Raw genomic sequence first — 13,498 nt, 5'->3', positions numbered from 1 at the left:
TATGACGTAGAGGAATACGAGTTTAAAAATATAAAAGTGCATTGGGTTTCATCCCTCTGAAAAACTTTACCTGTCGATGTTAGGCTGAAAAGTGTTGGCTCAGTCGATATTTGGGGTGGAGAGTTTGGATTAAGGTTTGTTTCAAATCACCAATTTTTTGATATTCATAAAAGTGATATACCCAAGTAACACATCAGGTTGCAAAAAATTGCATCACCGTAGTAACATTATTGCTATTGTATCGACGTGTCGCGTATGTTGTCTATTCACAGATTGAAGGGGCTGTTTTCACAGTAATTCATTTCAAAATCGAAATAAGTTGCATTTTCTTCACATTTCAAACTGCTTGTTTTTTCATTGATACTCATTTTGAGTCGAAATTTATTGACCAAATGATGTAAATATATTTCAATTTTTTGGTGAAATGATTGCGATTTGATTGCATTAAATATTGCAAAATTACTCAAATATTTTCGTTGCGCCGGAGACTTACGTCATTCATAGAAGGCATATTGAAATACTGTGTAATATTCTAAAAGCGCTTAAAAATTGGCAAACACAGAGATTCAATGAAAAATTTCACTAATATTTAAGGGCTGTACTATTAAAATAATTCAAGAATCAATCCGCTTATGTCGCACCGGTATAACAGGCGCGTTGATTCGTTGATCAGAAGACTCGCCAAAAATTTGCAAAATGTCAACGACTGTAAATTTCAACTACTCGGCTTCATATTTAACTGCCGAGTGACAAAAGTAAAAGTTATTGAGTTTGAATTTGAATACCTCCTCATTATTTGGTATGAAGTGAATCCTCGACTTTGTCCAATTGACTTTCTCCGAGCGTATGTCGGATTTTTTGAGGAGTTGACCGAAACGTAAAGATTCAATGGTATCGGAAAAGGTCAAGTTAATGAAGAGCCTAGAATGCCGCTCCGTGGTTCCGTCAGGTACGCACGAATATGTCAATTCCAGAGGGATTATTATAATTCGTGGGTGCTTACTCTGGGAGACGCGTGTGAGAGGAGAGAAAGGTTAGGGGGAGAGCGGGGTGGGGAAGGTGGGGGAGACAGGTTCGTTACCTTAACCACATGTCAAGATCACGAAATGCTACGTCAATCCTTACTCCAATCCTCGGAAATTGTATGGATGAATTTGTATTGTAAGTATTTAAAACGAAATGCCCCTGTAGAGAGGGGGAAAAAAGACGAAAGAGAGAGTCAGAGCATCCACTGATTAATTTACGTAGAGGAGGTTAGAAGCATAATATTTAGTAGACTTCCATTGAATCTCTAAGTCAAACTGGTGGAAAAGTTTGTAGTCAATGTCTATAAATAAATGGAGAGCATTTTGCAATTTAGAACTATTAATTCTTGTCCGGTTTAAAAACAACGTACGTGACATTAGTTTCCATTTGCACATAAGTGTTTTTCCAGAAAAGCCAGAATTTATAGTTCCAAATTTCAAAATGCAGTCCAAATAGGGTCAAAGTTAGAGTGAGATGAGCTCCCAGAAGTACAAAGAAACGCGTTCGCTCGTCCTGTTCTCACCATCGATTTACATATCAATATGTGCATTGATGACCAAAGTGCTAAACCACGTATCTTCGTTTGCGATGTTGCAGACTTCCTGTCATGCTATAAGGTTACCTCGAAAAACGAGACAATATAATTCCTAGAAAAACTTTCTAACTTTTCCTCTACATTAGCAGAATATTCCGCAAAGATTTCAAGTTAAAAAGTAGTGGGCTTCTTTCCCCTCAAAAAATTAAAATAGAAGAGGTATTTTGAAACACCGCAATGGAGGTATTTGGTTTCACACTTTGGCCATCGATATCAATGTCGCATATATCTTCTCTGTAGAAGAAGTCTCTCGAGCGAGCGTGCGGCGTGCCATTTTACGACGATACCACTATTCGACCACGTAGGAGCTGGTGATGCCTACACTAAAAACTGAAGGCAAACTGACATGACGTTAAAGTAACTTCTTCCCGTTTGGTATGAAGCTCTAATTTGTAGCTCTAATTTGCTCTCTTCAGTAGACACCACTTCGGATATTCAATTTGCGCAGAGTATTATATGCAGGAAGTTACTCATCGATCATCATTAGGAGATAAATAAATAACGTTGACCCCCGAACTTGACTTTTGCCTCACTGGGTTACGTTGCCGAAAGTGAGATTGGCATTACATTATATCTCTAAATGGAGCGAAGACACCGATGGCCAAAGCGCGAAACAACGTATCTCCGTTTGCAACAATGCAGACTTCCTGCCATACTTTATTTTTGTAACTTCTTGAAAATTTCCTTGATTTTTCTGCATAAATTTCAAGATAAAGCCGACTTGCTGCTCATCGACAAATTATAAGAGCAGGTGATCGGAATTTTAAAAACAATTCAGTGCAGATACGTGGTTTCGCACTATCATCATTGATGTAACCCTTCGAGTGGCAACATATACTATTGCCTGCGTATTCTACGTCTACCGCCGCTCTATACTATTTTTTTACGCTACTTATACCGTTATGGTATGATCCAACGTATGATCTGATCCATATCGCTAAGTAACTTTCATGAACCGAGGAAGATGATCAGCACATTTTGCAATACATCTGTCCCTCCTCTGTCATCCGACTTTTAAGTGCGTGAGGTAGGATTGTGCGTCAGTGCAGCATCCGCCCCTCATCATCCCTCATCCCCCTTCGCCCCCCTTGCCCCCCGTCCCTCTAAATCCCCATCGACGCCCCTCGACACCTTCGACCCCTCGACCCCCCTCGTCCCCCTCACGCAGTTCCCTTGCAAGGCATTTGATGGATGCAGATTGAAATGCCACTGGCGACAGCCACACATCGTTTCGGCCAAAAATGTAGCATAAATAAAACAGAAGCTGTTTTGAAACATCACCATGGAGATACGTAGTTTCGCACTTTGGTCATCGATCCTCTACGCGTGGAACAAAGCTCCAATTCCAATGCGTCTCCTCTCTATTAACCTCGTTGGTAGTCATGTCCATAAGCCACCAGGTCGGACCTGCCCCTTCTCCTTGCGTCGCGAGTGAAGGATTAAAAGAATCCGCGACGTTCTTCTTCGCGACCCAATGGAGCAGGCATGCGTCCCGATGTGTCGGTGTTGATCATGCGTTTCGGTTCCAAGTTCGCGATTTGGCGCGTGCTCCGATACGCGTGCCGCTCGTGATAAGGAGCAGCGACTCGAAGGGGGGGGGGGAGCGCCGCGACGCGACGAGACGAGACGCTTGCCCTTTACAGGACCAGATTTATTCTTTTCGTCGGAACAAGTCCATCGGCAACGCACTTTCGTTTTCATCCCGGCCCGAGTTGCCAGCTCGCCCGACATGGAGCAGGTTCCGTTTCCTGCTTCCATGTGCGTTTTGCATTTTCATAAGGGGCCATCCGTAAATTACGTAAGACACTTATCTCCCATTTTTAGACCCCCCCTCCCCCCTCGTAAGGCATCGTAAGACATCCCTTACCCCCCTTCTAAAAATTACGTACTGACCCCCCCCCCCCCCCATTTCTTTTAAATTATCGCAGATCTAACAATAAGGGGATTGTTTGATCTTTCATGAGGGGCCATCCGTAAATTACGTAAGGCACCTTACCCATTTTTAGACCCCCCTCCACCCTTGTAAGACACCGTAAGGCATCCCTTACCCCCCTTCTAAAAATTACGTAAGGTTCGACTGATCCCCCCCTTTCTTTAAAATTATTGCACATCTAACAATAAGCATTACGTTTTCTTCTAGAAAAAACAATGAATTTTTGGCCAAAATTTTACTAATAAAACTGAATTTTTGAAGTACGCTCATAGGAAATACTTATGATACAATTAGTTTAATAAACATTAATATGGGGAGCAAAATTGAAGATGTTTTTTTTGTCTTTGGAATAGTTAAAAGTGTAAAGTTGACATTAGGATGAAGTCACTACTCATCATCCCTCGGAATGGAGAGGTGGGAATCAAGAGAAATGACACGAGCATGGTCCGATCGGTCAGCCATCGGTGATTTGCTGATTTCCTCTATTTCGTCTTGAATTTTGTTATCAACTTGACGAAAAATGGATTTTTGCATTATCTTTAAATATAGGCCGGAAAGCTTTCGTAAGGCTCAGCCCTACCCCACCTTGTCCCCCTCGTAAGGCTGTTAGAGACACCCCCCCCCCCCTAAGAGCCTTACGTAATTTATGGATGGCCTCTAATGAGGTTATCAGAGCGGAGGCGTTCTGATGGACTAGTACAGACAGACGAGCTTAAGGTTCACGATACATACCTGCACGCAGAGATTACGGTGAACGCACCGAACATTTTCTGAATTCAACTCATTTGTAAGTGAGTCAATGCGTCTCCATGCCAGGGTCGGATTAAGGGGGTGGCCACATGGGCCGCGGAACATGGCGGCAAATTTTGAAATTTTTTTAAATGTACGTATAAAAAAAATCGGATTCAGAGAAAAAAATTATCAATGAGAAAAGGGGACAAAATTTCTCTTTCCTGAGAGTATAGTAATTTCTAATTTTGTCGTTTTTCGGTGATACAAGAGACAGCATCTTCAATTCGTCGAGTTAAGAGAGGAACTAAACACGAAATTTGGCCTGGAGCTCAGCGCAGAGAGGAATGACGAGGAGGACTTGAGATGAAAAGGACAAGCCCTCGGCGCGGCGGGCAGCATGTAACACATATTAGCGCCTACAAGACTGCATGAATACTTCACGCATTGCGTCAAAGACAGCGCGGTCGTGCGGTCAGCAGCGGGCGGCGTGAAACGCATAGCGCCTACAAGACTGCATGAATACTTCACCATTGCGCAATACAGTGATACGCGGCGCAGAGCGGCATTTCCACATCTGGAGTTAAATTCCCCGATTCAAAGTGAAGTGCACTTCACACGCCAAAAATAGGAGCTGAAAATCAATCGCGCATCGATGAATGTAACTCCTCCAAAGCAGGGGTGCTCTTATTTCTCGGCCTTGAATTTATCCATTTTATTTTGCATGTAAACTGCCGTGCTAAAGCACAACGGTGTATGGACTATCAGACGTTGCCAAATTTACCTCGATAGAATACGGAGTATTGAAAAAAGTAGTTCTCATTTCCCTCTCAATTTTTCAAACAATTTTGTCCGCAATTTAATATAGAATACCTGCAATTTGCAAGGAAAAATATGCGTAACTTCCTTCAAAAATGCATGTTTTATCTGGGGAAATTTGGCAACTCCCGAATGTCCATACGGCATTCTTGCTCAGCACGTCAGTCCTGGAGACAAATCAGTGGCGCAGGTGTGTTTCTCGCAAAATTTTACGTAAGATCAAACGGTCAAATCGAAAAATCCCCGCTGCATCCAACAACTTGAATCTTGCCAAACTTTCTCACACAACCCGTCGATAAAATTGGGGGGCTATGATCCGCGTGAAAGCTCCGCGAAATGATTCAAGGAATAATATTTGGCGAGAAAGAAATAAATTAATAAAATTGGACTCCCGGTGTTGAGGTGCTCAGCTGGCAAACACCTCGATGTGCGACGGCGCACAATGGATCGAGTGAGTCAGAGAGGTCGGACATGACATTTGCGACAAAATCTGCAAATTTTGATGTTTATTTCGTCACATATTAAATTTTAAGGGATGGTTCTGGAAGAAAATTTAACGACAAAACCAATGGAACCACTTTTAAAACCTCAACATTTTGTATGAACAGAGTTATAAGCGTTTAAAGTTTCCAAATTTTGTCCGACCTCTCCTATTGGCTCGATCCATTGTGCGGCGGTCACTTCCGTCCTCGGACGGCCTTGCACGCTTGTTGTGTGCCAATTATTCTGTCTCCGGAGAAAGTAAACCCAGCCCCCTCCCCATCCGCCCTCCCCCTCGCCTATCCGAGCCTCTCATAGTCGTGATCCTTCCACCTCACTTCCGTTGACCCTTGGGTCTCCGCGATGCTGAAATCGTCGCTCCTGTAAGGGCGTACCTCGATTTTCACATGAGCCCCAGAAAGTTTGGAGTTATATGGACGGTAGGTTTCACAAGGATCTGGAGATACGCCCTTACGTCAGAGGCGCGACGAAATATCACGTTCAGTGCCGTAAGGCCTCTAACTACGCATCGCGCCTGTTACGCTAGATACTATCTGCATCTAAACGCGCAATTCCTGAAAGTGCAAGAACCAATAAACAAACAAAAAAGGGGCGAAAAAAAGGCGCAAAAATGGTAGGCAATAAGCGCAAAAATGCACAAATCAAAGGCGAAAATTTTGAACATAAGTAGTCGTCCAATAGCGCAAACAGGGAAACCAACTTACCCTAACCGAACCCAACCTAGCCTAATTTTGGGCCGGTACCCAAAAGTGCCAATTTCAAAAACTGAAATCTTCATAGTTAGAGATGCTTAGACCAATAGCTCAAGAGAAAAGTCATGGGCCACTCCACCCCACCCAACCTTACATAACAATCCACCCATTTTTACACCCATCCTAAAATTTTTTCCAACTCAAATATCCTATATCTTAAAAACCCCCAAATTCCAATAAACCACCTCCATCTCCCAACACAACATCCCCACCAAACTCACTCCCCTCCCCCCCTTCTCATATCCCATTCACCACTCTCTCCAACCCCCATCAATTACCTAAAAACAAATCCCAAACATATCTTCCCCACACTTCTTCCTTCTTCCATAAAATCCCCATAATACCAACCCCTAATCCACATCAACCCACCACAATACTTCTCACCACCCACCCAACACCATCACAACAACAACACTCCTCACACTACCACACCTTAATACCCTTAACCCTTAATCCCTCCCCAAACCAAAAACCCCTATAAACATCAAATAAATCCCTCAAAACCTCCCTACCCCTCCCACTATTCCAAACCAAAAATACCCACACCATCCAAAAAAACTTCCCAAATACCCCACAAACTCCTCTCACAATCCCCCCCTTCCCCCCACTCTAAATCCAATCCTATACATCTCCACCACACCTCCCACTCCTCACAAATCTACGCCTTCTTACCTCTCTTACAAATATAACCAAAATCCACACCCACTCCCCTCACTCCCATCCCCTCTCAACCCTCATTCGATCACACCACGACATCCCCCCCACCAACACGCCCCCATTAACCGCCCACCACAACCTCCCTGCCTCTCCAACTTAACGTCCTATTATAAACTCCACACCAGACCACACTTTACACTTCTTTAAGCTCATTCCCCTTACACATCCTCATACCCCCCTCTTCCATTTTCCATACATCTCAACTTTTATACCACACACCAACCATACCTCTCCCCCCCACAACAACAACTACCACACCCTATTTACAATGTCACCCTATTAAATTATCCCCAAACCATCATACCCATCACAGCACAACCTGCGAACACTAAAAACAACACCCACAATGAAACAGCTACCTCACATCACTCCATCTCACAATCCCTCCCCTCCTCCTCCGCACTTATCTGTGTCTTTCCCGCTTTCCTATGGTGACCAAATCTCTCACCCGCTCCCTCTTCGCCGCCCTCACCCCCCCCCCACCCCCCCCTCCCCCCTCCTCCCTCATCGGGCCCACCCCCCCCCCCACACCCAGCCCCCACCTCCTCGCCGACCTGTCTCCGTTATGAAGAAACATGAGAAACCCCTTACCCATCCTCTCATTGACCCCACCACCCCCCCCCCCCCCCCCCTCACCCACGCCCCTCAATCAAGGGGACAGTTAAATTAACATCCATTGTCTCTCAGGAAGAATTTCTATTGGCCAATTAACAAGTATCTTCGCTCTCGCGAGACGCTGGATATCTTTTACTGAACCCATATTATTTTATTTTCTACCCATACTATGTTTGAGTACACTGCAAATTTCCTCCATCTAAACGTCATTCTGCAGGACGTATAATCGACCCAAATTCGTTTTTTTAATCATCTCAATTTAGCTGTGGATATTTCAACAAAACTTTCAGAAATACAGGAAGACCTGGACGTAGCTTTATTATTAACAGATGTCGTCACATTTTGAATAAATTTTGTTTTTAATGTTGTAGAGAATGCACATATCAATATGTCCTCCGGCATTACTGCTTCTTTTCAAATCCTTCACCAGTTTCGTCGTATTGGCAGCGCAGTTTCCAAATTCGGGACCAGACGGGTTTGGAGGATCAGATTGCGCTCTGAGACTTAACAGAGAGAATCACAATTCTTTCGACATCAATTTCAATACAGTCAAAGGAGGACCTGAGTAAGTTGTTTTATTTCATTATTGGGTTGTTAATGAACATACGCATACGCAGAAATTGAACCGCGCGTTACGTTGAAAAAGGGCGTAGCCGTATATGTAGAGTTAAATTAGAATTAAGTTTGAAGTGGATAACGTTCACTCAAGATAGACGAAGAATGATCCGTTGGAACTATGGTATCGAGCGATTTTTTAAATTTCGCTCTTTAAAATTACTTGCGTGTCCGGCCTCGCCAAAATTTCCTCCAGTTTTTCTCAAAGGTAACGTTGTTTTCAATAAACTCATACAAATTAATGCTGAATATTCATTAATTATTGAATCATTCATAGGGAGTCACAGTGAACTCGTGATGGATTTCAGTATAGATCTAAGCACGCATTATTTTAAATGGAAAGTATTCTTCAGTCGGAAAAGAAATCGGCAAACTTTTTCATTTAAGAGTGGAGGGATTTCAGAGGATACATCTTCCTATTTTAGAACATTAGCAGAAAAAGGACGTGTTTAAAGCTGGGATATTCACTTTATCTTTGATTAGTCAATGCTTCACGGATATAATTGACAGGGAATCAATGAGATAGGTACTTGATTGATTGTTGTCATCATTTTTCTTAAAAATTTTATTTTTATTTATTTATTTCAGGGGTCTGGGGGCGGAAACATGTATAACGTACGAAGCTGTAAATCAAGCGTACATAGAAGCAAGGAAAAGAATACGTGAGTAAATTGTTAGAATCTTACATTTTAATGAGGAATGCTCGAGCAAAACGACGTTTAGCACCGCTTTAACGGCTGAGAGGTGCCAACTATAATGCCTACGGGTGCAAATATCGGAAATGCAAAACACGGTTCCATTCGATACTTACTTCTTGTAAAACAAGCGTTCGGCGTAGCTCTTTGATCGTCTTCTGAAGCGCCGGGGGAGGAGGGAAGGTAAAAGTAAAAGCAGGCTCAAACTCGGCTTATGGTCTGTCTCCGATTTAATTTTAAATCTTTTCCTCATCCGTTTGCGGTTTGTTGTTACCATACCTCTTTACAGATTACAAGAACTGAGAGCTAACAAGGCGTGAAATTATATTCAGCAACAGAGATGGAGCCACTTCTCAAAGCTGTCATATTTAAACCATGGTACACTCTCTAGCTGAGTATCAGCGTTCCGACAGGATACGGTTTATTTCGATCATGTTGGAAAATGTAGGCCCTCTAGGTCACTAGGTGTCAATTGGTTCCATTTGAAAAAAAAAAAAAAAAAAAAAAAATAAGATCCCTGAAATTTGAGCCAATTTAAAGCATTTGTCAATAACTCTTAAATCAATCGAAACTCTAGTTCAAATGTTAGGTTAAATGCATGTGGGAAAAACAGGTCGAACCACGAGACTGGGTTTTTTGACCATAAAATGCGCCCAAAAAAATAAGCTGACCACCTTTGCGGGAGGCATCTTATCGTGGCCTATTTGAAACGAGAATATTACACTTTTGACCCATGGGTAGAGGTAAAAAGGACACTGCGCAACCACTTTTAAAGCGCTGGTACACAGTATAATTATGGCATCTTGACACCTTCTCATCACACTCAATTAACATATTCCCGAATATACCCTGGTAAAAATTGGCAGTAGAATCTGTGTTCCAAAATACCATAGACCTACAGCCGGCTGTAAGATTTCCAATAGCTTCTACAGCCGGCAACACAATTTCTTATAGCCTTTTATAGCCGATGGCGATTAAGCAACAGCCTGGCGATAAGGTGTATGCTAAACGTCACTAATTACAGATGCTAGGACTTAGTGAGTTTTTGGACGATCGCTCTCTTTTTGGGCCGTGGTATCTTGATTTATTTTGCGAGAAAAGCTCCGTACTTTTGAAAGATGCCTGCCATTCCTAATATGTTGGAGCACCTTCAATCTTGTTTGATACTGTGCAATACCTCTGGTGTGAAATAGTTGCTTCAAGCACCGTGGCACGCTGCGGCGCGGCGCGGCGGGCGGGCACCGGGCAGCCGGCGCGTAACGCGCACTGGCGCCTACAAACCTAACAGGGATACTTCACGCATTGCGCAATGCGTGAAGTATCCCTGTTAGGTTTGTAGGCGCCAGTGCGCCGCCGCTCCGCTTTGTGTTAGGCTCTATTATTTAATCTCGTGGAGTCAGCGTTTTTCAACTCATGACTTTGAAATGTTTGCACACTCTGTATGGATTATTCTCATTTTAATTGATGGAAAGAAATACGTAGTAAAGGAAAATATAAAGTGCGTTTTGTAAATATTAAGGTGATTCTTAACAAACTTAAGGATTTACAAAACATACGAATTTCAACACAATTTCTTTTAGCCTTTTATAGCCGATGGCGAAAAAGCAACAGCCAGGCGATAGAGTGTAAAGCCCGGCGATAAAGTGTAAAGCCCGGCGATAAAGTGTAAAGCCCGGCGATAGGAACTATAGCCCGGCTGTATAATTTTTTATCGCTTCGTGTAGCCCGGCCTATGATTTTTTCCACTTTCTACAGCCAGCTATATGATTTTCTATCGCCTTCTTCAGTCGGCTATAAGATTTCCTACGGTATTTTGAAACGCAGCTCCTATCGCCAATTTTTACCAGGGTATCTCACAACTCTCTGAGAAATAATATGTATACTTGTTGTTTTAACTCTCAGTATATATTTTTGACCATTTATATTTTTTTTAAAACAAGAGAATAGAATGGAATTTGTATTAATACTTTACTTAGTATATTCTCCCTGACAATACGATATACTTCTATGATTGCGAAGATAATTTCTTTTCTTTCTCGTTTGTTCTAGATGTTTCCCAACCAAAAGTACATTGGCAGGCGCCAGACGTAGCTTCAGTTGGCGAGTTACTTCTCGACATCTCAATCCAGCTCACAAAAAAGTAACTATGATTTTCCTGACAGCTGCCATGGATTGCATTGACAAATCATTCTCCATACTGTAAAGCCATAAGAGTAACGCGTAATACATAACCTCTAAGGCGCGAAGCGCTTGAAGGGGGGGGGGGGATTTGACTTCGAAGCTCTTAGAGGCGGTGTAGCCTCCCCTAGTCTGCTGCTTATACATCTGTGGAGCTTTGTCTCAAAATATTTTATCTCATTATCTCATTTAAAAAAAATTTAAGGTGACCTTATAATTTCGAGGGCTTATTGTTTTGGACAGAGTAAGATCGTTGTAAGAATCATTGTCATAGATGAGGGATAAAAATGTTATAAAGGATGATAAGACGTTGCTTTTCAGATTATGAGGAACTTTTTATCAGAAATGTTTACATATCACGGAACGAGGTCCATTTCACCCGATTTGACCCACATTTCTCCCTCCCCCAAATGTCCTGCTGGTAAAGTCTAGTATAGACATGTTTCCATTCAGTTCCATGATAAATATACGGCTCATCCTGTTATGATAAGAAGAAACGCCATATGAGCGTCCGCTCATTGCAAAATTTCTCCTGATAAAAAATCTATTTTTGACGTAAAAATAGTTATTCTATGAAATTCTTCTATTAAATTCTCAGACGCATTTGCTTGAATTGCGAATAAAACTGGAAGACAAATATTTGTACGTTTTCAAAGAAAACTTTGCCGTGTCCGTGGGCTCTTACGGCGCTCTTCATAGACACGACAGCACAGTGTGTTTTATACAGCCGTACTAAGGAAAATCGCAGTATGGGCCTTTGTTTGTTGCGAAATTTCGTTTTATAAAAAAAACGATGTTTTAAGGTAAACTTGTCAATACTTTTCTCCCGATTTTTCGGCGAGTTTTATTAGCTAAAGCATTTGAAAGTTTCAAGAGCACATGTCTGCAATTTTCCTCGAAAATAAAATTTTTCGCGAGATTTGTCAAAATTTGAATGTTCATACGGCCTTTTTCCTTAGCACGACAGTTTGCATCATTTATCATAATCGGATTCCATTGACCTTTACAATACGGGAGAAATCTGAAGGAATGCAGAAAAAATTATATCGGGCTCCTTTTACTTCCTTTTTCTCTCCTTTTTACCATAAGATAGTATTAAAGAATTCAACAAAGGCGATTTATGGAGTAACTAAATCTATGTCCAAAATGCGAAACCACGTATCGACGGTGAAAGTACCAAACCACGTATCTCGGTTTGCGACGTCGCAGACTTCCTGTCATACTTTATTTTTTATATGAAAAACTACTTAACGTCCAGTCTTGAAAATTTCTGCGATTTTTCCTCTTCATGCGGAGACAATTCTGTGAAAATTTCAAGGAATGATATTGATTTGGTCTATATAAAAAAAATAAAATGTGAGCGTAGATTTTTAAACACCGCAAACGAGATACGTGGTTTGGTAGTTTCACCGTCAGTATCTTCATTACAGTGTTCCAAAATTTGCCCTCATTTTCTATTTTTTCGAGGAGGAACAAGCGAACTTTATGGCTTGAAATTTTTACGGGATATTTAGCCAGCAGAGAAGAAAAGTCAAGGAAATTTTCAAGAAATTACATCGACTAATATTTCAAAGAAAAAATAGTGTATGACAAGATGTCTGCAGAGTCTCAAACGGAGATGCGCGGTTTTGCACTTTGGCCATCGATATAACTTTTTGTACGACAGAGTCCTATTTCAATGACTCATGGAGAGAAGGATTTATCACTCTGAATGGAACGAACATTTTCTCAACCCACTCATTCGAATGGGATTAAATTACACACTTTTTTCATAATTAATCTTGAAATTTAAATTTTTTTAATTTCTTTTTCAGGTACGGTCTCACCTACGAGGAGGTGGAGAAGGGATTGCCCCTTATCGACACTTCCAAAACACTGATAAAGGATGTGTGTCCACCGTTTCTGTCGAATGTTGAGTGTCGACCGGGTAAATATCGTCGCTACGATGGGCTGTGCAATAATTTGAAACATCCCACATGGGGCGCAACAATGACACCTTTCACGAGGTAAAATTCATTAGGTCATATTTTTTTTAAAAAAAAGAAAAAAAAAAAAAAAAAAAAAAAAAAAAAAAAAATTAGAAAAAAATTACGTAACCTTTTCCAGTGTGCCACTACAGCTTCTTATATTTCAATTTAACGCTGTGCATCTTACAACGACTTCACTCCAAATAGGCTTTTGAAACGAAGCTGCTAGGCATTTTCTCTCAGCGGGCTGATTATTGAAATCGAAAGCGAAAGCTACAGACGAAGAAGACGAAACTGGTTGAAACTGGGGGCTGGTGTACAGATTAAGGGTGATAATGATGGGGTAACCATAGTCC

At 41.7% G+C, this 13,498-nt stretch overlaps 1 protein-coding gene across 1 annotated transcript in view; it reads left to right on the top strand.

Annotated features, from left to right (window-relative positions):
• Positions 1-13,498, top strand: part of LOC109039988 (chorion peroxidase) — a 65,281-nt gene that overhangs the window by 36,938 nt on the left and 14,845 nt on the right. Inside the window, exons 3-6 of the mRNA XM_072297348.1 lie at positions 8,059-8,252; positions 8,891-8,964; positions 11,047-11,137; positions 12,990-13,181. Of these exons, the coding sequence (XP_072153449.1) occupies positions 8,062-8,252; positions 8,891-8,964; positions 11,047-11,137; positions 12,990-13,181 (548 nt within the window). The 5' untranslated portion in view covers positions 8,059-8,061. The remainder of the gene's footprint in view (positions 1-8,058; positions 8,253-8,890; positions 8,965-11,046; positions 11,138-12,989; positions 13,182-13,498) is intronic.

The sequence above is a fragment of the Bemisia tabaci genome, chromosome 2 (genome assembly GCF_918797505.1).
Source record: "Bemisia tabaci chromosome 2, PGI_BMITA_v3".
Classification (NCBI taxonomy): domain Eukaryota; kingdom Metazoa; phylum Arthropoda; class Insecta; order Hemiptera; family Aleyrodidae; genus Bemisia; species Bemisia tabaci.
The sequence above is the reverse complement of the archived record's forward strand: the minus strand, read 5'-3'. Positions and strand labels throughout refer to the sequence as shown.